At 35.2% G+C, this 8,192-nt stretch overlaps 1 protein-coding gene across 1 annotated transcript; it reads left to right on the top strand.

The window, feature by feature from the left end:
* The first annotated feature begins 2,359 nt into the window (after window positions 1-2,359).
* On the top strand, window positions 2,360-7,617 carry LOC105975514 (forkhead-associated domain-containing protein / FHA domain-containing protein). The gene is made up of 12 exons (XM_088822979.1): window positions 2,360-3,775; window positions 3,954-4,088; window positions 4,166-4,310; window positions 4,590-4,892; window positions 4,999-5,260; window positions 5,555-5,721; window positions 5,857-5,967; window positions 6,116-6,167; window positions 6,271-6,377; window positions 6,459-6,587; window positions 6,704-6,793; window positions 6,928-7,617. The coding sequence occupies exons 1-12, from the start codon at window positions 2,523-2,525 to the stop codon at window positions 7,444-7,446; spliced, it is 3,273 nt and encodes a 1,090-aa protein (XP_088679105.1). The 5' UTR covers window positions 2,360-2,522; the 3' UTR covers window positions 7,447-7,617.
* Window positions 7,618-8,192: the final 575 nt, after the last annotated feature.

The following is an 8,192-nucleotide window of genomic DNA, read 5'->3' as shown; positions in this document are numbered from 1 at the left end:
ATTCATATATATACTTTACATACATTCACATACGTCTCTATGTGTAATTGTGAGCAGATTTCTTTAGACCCGAAAAATTCTAAAATCAAGTAGAAATTTTCACCAAATGTGACGTAAAAAAACCATAATCACCGACAAAATACATAAAATATTATGTTTTTGCACGATTTCGATAGGATAGTTTGAAATTAATTGTGAAACTATTTCATTAAAAAAAAAATCATCAAGTTCAAAATAAAGTTAGATTGAATTAGAATTAGTGATGGTGGTAGGTGAATTTCCACCAAGTTTCTAGATTATTAATCAATTAAAAAAGCCAAAATCAAATTTAGTAAGACGTTCAAAGGCATGAATGACGGATTGACGTTGACTTTGATTATTAATGTGTTAAATAATTATCTAATTTGGATGATTTTTTGTTTTTTAAAACTATAGAACCCAGAAAATCGAACTGCAAAATGTCGATATTTTGTATGGTTAGTCGACATTTGATGATCAATTTTATGGGTAAATTATTGACATGTCGATTTTTCTCTAATTTTTTCGACATTATTGTCGATGTTTAATTGTGTTTTTTTTTTTCTTTTGGCAATATAATCGACACGTACATGTCGACTTTTGCAACAAAAATCGACATACACATGTCAATTCTGGTTCTCGCGGAATTTCTTTTAAACGAACAAAAATGGTCACCTAGCTAAAACACACACACATCAATACATACTCCCATGAGTTATTCTACCGTAAAATCTCTCAATTTGAATAAGGGCATTATAGTAATTTTATATTGATAATTCTAATTTGATCTTGCCTTTAATTGAATTAGTATTTCAAAGGTCTTATTACTATTGTTGCTATAAAACTACTACTAATCTATTATTATTATTATTACTATTATTATTATTATTATTATTATTATTATTATTATTATTATTATTATTGTTGTTGTAGTAGTAAAAAGTCAACATTGACTAAGTAATGATTTACCTTTTCTTTTTTTTAGTCCTTTCGTGGTCTAAGGTTTTACAAGTATTGTGCGATTATTTGGGAATTGTATGAAAGGATTGACTAATCAACACATGATAAAGTATATTAAATATTTCTTGACTTTGACTTTTCTTGTTTTGTATACATACATGTATTTGTATGTACGTATTTAGGGAGGCAGAAAGTAGAAATTGGTGGCTAGTCAACCCAACGCGTGTAGGAAAAGTAAAATAGATCTATTGTGGGTAGGTCTTTTTGCCAATTCTCGACGTCAATTTTAGTCATGTACAGTAAAATCTCGATAAATTAATACCTGATAAATTAATAATGTATTTGAAAATATTTTTCTCGGTCTTAACTTGGGAACAATGTGATAAATTTATAAGATAATACACACTTTGAAAAATTTAAGAAGCCTCATATAATATATAGATTAATAGTGCATAAAAATATTTTATAGATCTACGAAAGCTTGACAAAATATGTTTTCATTGCCGTTGTTTCTTGTTGAAGTTCACATTACTGTCAATAACGTCTCATTTCTAATATAGTTTTCTCATAATTCAACAAAAAAGTTGTTCAATATCATTGCTGCTTTAAGAGCTTTCGTTCGAGAAACGAACTCTAAAGTACTTTGAACTAATGATACAATAAATGATATATATGTAAACACATTTAAAAAATATATTTTTTTTGAAAATATAATAAAAATAATTTTATAAATTAATAAGTTATTAATAAATGTAAATTAATAATTATTATTTATCGATGAGTTAATATTTCGCTAAATTAATAGGATTTTAATAGTGCCTAACTATATTAATTTACAGAGATTTAACTGCACCTGCATATCACGTGTGTGTGTGTGTGTGTGTGTATATATATATATATATATATATATTGGTTTGGCTTTTGAGGAGTTTTAAGGTTGGGATTTATTTTTATGGTGTCGGAGGGTTTCTTAGTTTCTTTTTTTTATTGTTAAAAAATTAATTATAAGTAGTATATTTTAAATTTTAAATTATTTTCCAACCCTAAAAAAATTTCAATTTCAATTTTGGCACAAAAAATATAGTTTTAAGTTACTTGTTAACGGGCATGTAACGGCCGGGACCAAATGTGTTTAAAATTGAACTTTGTAGACCTCGGAACAATGGGGACCAAAAGTGGGATTAGGCCAAACATCAGGGACCAAAAGTGTAATTCTCCCTCGAAAATGTCATCTTTATTTTTTTAATTAAGTTATTAATTATAAAAGATACTACACTAAGTTCGGCCCATTTAATATTTTCCGAAGGCCCAAACCAGAATTAAATTGAACAGCCCGATAGCCCATATATATAAAAATATATGAACTTGGAGGGAAAATTTCAATCTTTGCATATGGAGGAGTAATTCATAAATCTCCCTTCCTCCTTTGTTTTCATTCAATTCATTCATCGATTTTTGCAAAAAATTTCTACGTTGTTCTCCATTCATGAAGTTATTGCGTTTCAATTCTTCGTTCGTATTAATTACACTGAATTGTTTGTAATATGACCGATTCTTCAGATTCTTCTTTTTCTTTCCAGAACAATTTACAGCCGGAATTCAAATTTCCGGCACCGCCGCAGAGCAAACCCAGGAGAAACACTGTTAAGGAAGCAATTTTGCATATCAAGACGCTCGGCCGCCCCTTAATTTCAAGTTGTAACGGTCAAATTCTCGAATCCCTAATTTTGAAACCCTATAAACCCTATACCATCGGCCGCAAATTGAAGGCGTGCCATTTTATTTTTACTGACCGTAGAGTAAGCAGGAGGCATTGCCAATTGTTTTTCGATTCGTTAGAGAATAAGATTTATTTTTCGGATGGGTTGTTACTCGGTTATAGTGGATGTAATGATCCTATTTCTAGTTCTAGGGATTTGGTTTCGACGAATGGGGCTTTTGTTAATGGGGTTAGGATTAGTGGAGTTGTTGAGTTACGAGTTGGTGATGTGGTTTCGCTCTTTTGCGTCGGTGAAGAAGCTTGTGGGTCGGGGGCTAGCATCGGTTTTGTGGTGGAAAAAGCTGTTTTTGTGGAGGAGGTTGATAATAGAAGTTTGATTCGATTTAATTCGTGTGCTGTACATCGAGAACGGAATAGTTCTGTATTTAAATGTCGCAGAGTATTAGATAATACGAGTGTGCTTGTGAGTTGGTGTAGAGATATAATATGTAACGACGACCCTATATCGTATATACAGAAGGGTATTGTTCTCAACAGGAAAAATGGGATTGACCTTTCTTTGAGAAACGGACTTAAGAAGTGTTGCGGGTTGTTTTCGGATAATGGCTTTGAATTTTGTTCCAATACCGAGCTTCAAATTGGATGTCGTAACCGTAAAAGGGTGTACTCGAGGGAGGTTGAAGCTGTTGAAAAATGTGACGGCAAATCCCTGAAAGAGATTATAGCGGTCTCTGAGGAGAACGCCGAACGTTCTAACATTGTCGATGCTGCTAATGCTGACACGGAAAGGCAAATGAAAATTGATGTTGTTGATATTCCACACGATGCAGTTGCGAGTGGTGATTCTACTGGTTTGTCTGTGGGAAGGCGGGATTCTTTTCCATGTAGAGAGTTCTTGGACGACAAGAACTGTGGTGGTTGTATGCCACCTGGAAAGAAATTTTATTTGAATCGTCTTCCTTTCAGGGGTCAAGACACAGATGAGACGAACAATGTTGTTTCACTGCCGGAGCTTTTTCACCCCATCGAGAACCTCAAGCGGGTATTTATTGCAACATTTACTAGCGATATATTATGGTAAGCACAAATAGAAAGCCATTAGGTTTTGTTGTGCACTTTTGTCTCATTCTGCAATATTCTCGAGCTCGTTTTACTTTTGAGAATACTTGTTCACCTTCTTTTTTTCTAGTATGTAGATAGTTTTTTTTTTGGGCTATATGCACGATCATTTCATTTCAATGCGTGTTGTGTATAGGTTCCTAACTTACTGCAAGATTCCTCCTCATCTACCAGTGACGATTGCGTGTCACAGTGCTGAAAGGTGTTGGAGTTTAGACCCTGATAAACGAACTTCAGTTCCATTCTCAGACTTTCCAAACTTAACCGTGGTGTAAGTTATATATTCGACCTGTAAGTTCTGAAATTGCTGCTGCATGATATTATCTAACGATCTATTCATAATAATAGGTATCCTCCATTTCCTGAAGCTATAGCTTTTAATAACGATCGAAAGAACTCAGGCATTGCTTGCCATCATCCGAAGCTCTTTGTGTTGCAAAGAGAAGATGGACTACGCGTTGTCGTCACATCTGCAAATTTGGTCGAAAAACAGGTTCTCGTTTTATTCTCGACACGTTTGATTTTTCTACAATCAATGGGAAGCGTATGCAGTGTTTGTGTATCGTACTCATAGTTAATGATTCAAGAATCTAAATGAAGCAATTGAATCTTAAATTGTAATTCATGGAAGATATAAAGTCAAATCCAAGAAAAATATAAATAGTTGGGTCGAGGATGTATCCTGAAAATTTATCATAGAGACTCTGTACTTTTTAAGAAAGCTTCTCCACCTGGATTATCTTAGTTTGACCGTATATTGGACTTTCTGCAGTGGCATAGTGTAACCAATACAGTCTGGTGGCAGGACTTCCCACGTATAAATATTCCCAATTCTTTGTCGCTTTTCACCCAATTGTCTTTTGGGGAAATCGATATAGATTCAAAATGTGATTTTGCTGCTCAATTGGCTGGATTTATGGCGTCCCTAGTAGTTGACGTGCCTAGCCAGGCCCACTGGATCACGGAGTTGACCAAATACGATTTCGAAGGAGCTACTGGATATTTAGTTGCTTCTGTACCAGGAATTCATTCGCATAGAAGTTCTCATCTATACGATTCAAAATATCACTTGGTGGTAAGTATCTACACTATTTTTTGCTCTCTTGTCGAAGCGGTGTTTTAGGATAATAATTTGTTTTATTCTTTTGTCAGTTGAATATGTGATTCGTTTCTTATACTAGGGTAGCAGACACAAGTTCGAGTCGTCCGGTACAAAATTTCTCTCTTCTGTCGAAGCATCTGTAGTTGGTTTAAGCCATATTTTTCGTGTGTCGGCCGATTCTAATGGAGAGCATTTGAAGAAGTTGGCATTGTTTCTTGGAAAATGTCGTGAGAATATGGATGGGATGTCAGAGATTGTTTTGAGGAGAGAGACGAATATACCAGCTGACGTGAATGCAGTCAGTGTGCTTATTCCTAACCCAGAAAACTTTTCTCCGGGAGGTAAAATTTTCATTACTTGTTACTTGTTAGTTAAGTTGCTAGAATTTCATGAAATTTCAGTTAGGGTAAATTACGGCCACACCCTGAGGTTACGAAAAAACCCCTCCCGTTTGGGTAATTACAACCACCCCTCAACTATGAATCTTCTTACATGTCCACCCTTGTGGTGTCAAATTTAGTGGAATCTTCTAGGTTGTGTGGAATATTCCCCGAAAGTAGCCTGGTTAAGGCCTAAACCAGACACTTCTTTCGGTAATTATGCCGTCTAACTTTCTACCTTTTTTCTTGCTCTAGATTTTGTTCAACTTGGGTTTCTACCGAAGGATATTGCAAAATGGGTGGCTCCACTTTCAGATATCGGACTTTTTGCATTTTCTGGGTATATTCATCCTAAGGAAGTCCTTGCAACTGCTTTAGAAGGAAGCAGCAAGAAAGTAAAACTGATTCTTTACGTGTATGCGGTATGATTGTAATTCTAAATCTGGACTCGTCTATCATTATTTTTTCAGAAGAACTTAGCGTTACTTTTTCCTCCCTCATATTGATTAGTAGTTTGCCGGTGGGTTTCCTTTTTTTTTTTTTTTTTTTTTTTGCAGGGCCCTTCCTTTTCTACTATATCGGAAGTTACAGAACTTGAATATCTTACTGCAATATGCTCCCTTGTTGCATCGAGTCAGAGATGCGCAGGGCTGTGGCGCCTTAAGGAGGTAAACCACTGAACACTTGCGTGTTGCCGTGTGATTTTTTAAACTTTTTTATGCAATAAAGCCTTAGTGGCACTGTTGGTATATACTTGGCTTTTGGCCAAATATATCATCTAACGTACTGGTTTTTCTCACTTCTGTTTGTCCCAAGGTTTTAGGTCAGTACAAGTGGCCCGAGCATTTGGAATCGGACTTCTTTTTTGGTGAGTGTATTCTATATAGTCTCGAGTAATTTTAAGCATTTTCGAGATGAAATGCACTGACTATGGTTTCAATTCTTTATTTTGCTTTCCTTTCTTTATGAAGGTTCATCCTCGGTCGGATGCGTAAACGCACAATTTCTTGCTGCATTTTCCGCAGCAGCAGGAAAAAAATCAGTACCATTTTCCGATTCTGAAGAATCGGATCCAGATGTGAGACGATTAAAATTAGTAAAATTGCACCTTTTACGGTATTGACTTTTCATTGACTGGTTTTGGTCTTGCTTCTGCTAGTGGGGCTGTTGGAGTGCCAGCCAAGAGTTAAAAAACCCTTCTGTCCGGATTATTTTCCCCAGCATCGAGACAGTGAAAAACAACAGAAACGGAATTATGGCTTCGAGGCGCATGTTGTGCTTCTCTCAGGTAATGAAACCAAAGTCAGAGTACTTATTTTCTAATTCATACTTTCCGGACCTTGAATTCGGTTTACGTACGTTCCTAGGAAAATGTTGACATACTGAACGTAACTACTTTTACAGAAAACATGGCAGAGGCTGGAAAATGTCGGCATACTCCATGATGCAATTCCTTATCCAAGTGGCAGGGTTGGTATCCCTATGCATGTCAAGGTACTCTCTCTCCCTCTCTCTCTCTCTCTCTCTCTATATATATATATAATATATATATATATATATATATATATATATATATATATATATATATATATATATATATAGCTCTTTCTGATTAATGTTGTAATCAGGTGGGACGAAGGCGGTTCAAATCGAAAAAGGACGGATCTTCATCCGGATGGGTCTATAGTGGGTCCCACAACTTCAGTGCTGCAGCATGGGGCCGTCCAATTTCAGACAAGCAATCAAATCGAAACACGACAAATAATTCTGTACTAGGTTCAAGACTCCACATCTCCAATTACGAGCTCGGTATAATTTTCATTGTACCCCCAAAAGAAGACTACGTCAAAAAGCAAAACACAGGCAATTTAGACGACATTGTTATGCCATTTGTCGTGCCTCCACCAAAATACGGGCCAAGAGACAAACCCGCTACAGCACAGGCAATAAGGGAAGCATTGACTCAACTTTCGGAGCAAGAAAGAGAAACGACAGCTGTTAGTGACTTGACGGAAGAGGAGGTAGCGGAACTGGAGGAGGAGGAGGAAGTTCCGGAAAGTTCTATATACGTTACGAAGGAAAAGGAAGACGAAAAGGCTTACGCTGATGAACTATGGATTCAGGTTCATTCTTCGCAAAGCTCTTGAGTTTGAGGTAGTTGGTTTACGATTTTTTTTTATTGTATAATTGTTTTTTATTTATTTATTTATTTTTATTATTTTTTATACAGCAAACAGTGTACAGTAATTCAGTTAACATGTGAAATAGAAACTGGAAATCCTTGATAATACAATTCAAAAAGAATTATTTTATTTCAATGGATTTACTGCCAACTTGTTATTGCTTTGATTCTGTATATTGCTTGTTCATGCTGCATTAATTATTAGTAATTAGTAGCTTAATTATCAAGGTACCACCAATAATTAGGATTTTTGAAATTGATAAGTGGGGTTAGAGTTGTGAACTTTCTTGATTACTTTGGACTAAACTCTCTCTCTCTAAAGATGAAGTGACACTTCAAAATTTGAATTCGTTATTTAAATAAAAAGTAATTAACAACACTATAGTGGGAATAAAAAAAATAAAAATAACAAATGGGAATTCATGCTAATAACGATTTAAATAACACAAGGGATATTTTGCAACTAATTCCTTGAAATAAAGATTAGTATATTCGTCCCCTCGCCAACGGTCGTTAGTCTAGTGTAGTTTACGTCTCTCGTATAGTTTGCAAGCTACTATACGAGATTGTAGGTTTATGCAGTGCATCTGTTGGCTGTATCAAACATAGTTAGTCTAGTGTGATTTATAGCTCTTATAATTTGCAAACTACTACACGAGAATATAGATTTACCCAGTGCACTTATATGATTGACTGAGAGTTTCTTTATTA

Source organism: Erythranthe guttata, chromosome 9 (genome assembly GCF_056151865.1).
Source record: "Erythranthe guttata isolate IM_541 chromosome 9, IM_541, whole genome shotgun sequence".
NCBI lineage: Eukaryota > Viridiplantae > Streptophyta > Magnoliopsida > Lamiales > Phrymaceae > Erythranthe > Erythranthe guttata.
This window is presented reverse-complemented; position numbering and strand designations above follow the sequence as displayed.

Excerpts from the sequence above, each read along its gene's own strand:
- LOC105975514 (XM_088822979.1), top strand. The coding sequence starts at position 2,523 with ATGACCGATTCTTCAGATTCTTCTTTTTCTTTCCAGAACAATTTACAG. Across the intron at positions 6,168-6,270 it reads GGAATCGGACTTCTTTTTTG|GTTCATCCTCGGTCGGATGC; the intron begins GTGAGTGTATTC and ends TTCTTTATGAAG. Across the intron at positions 6,794-6,927 it reads GTATCCCTATGCATGTCAAG|GTGGGACGAAGGCGGTTCAA; the intron begins GTACTCTCTCTC and ends TGTTGTAATCAG.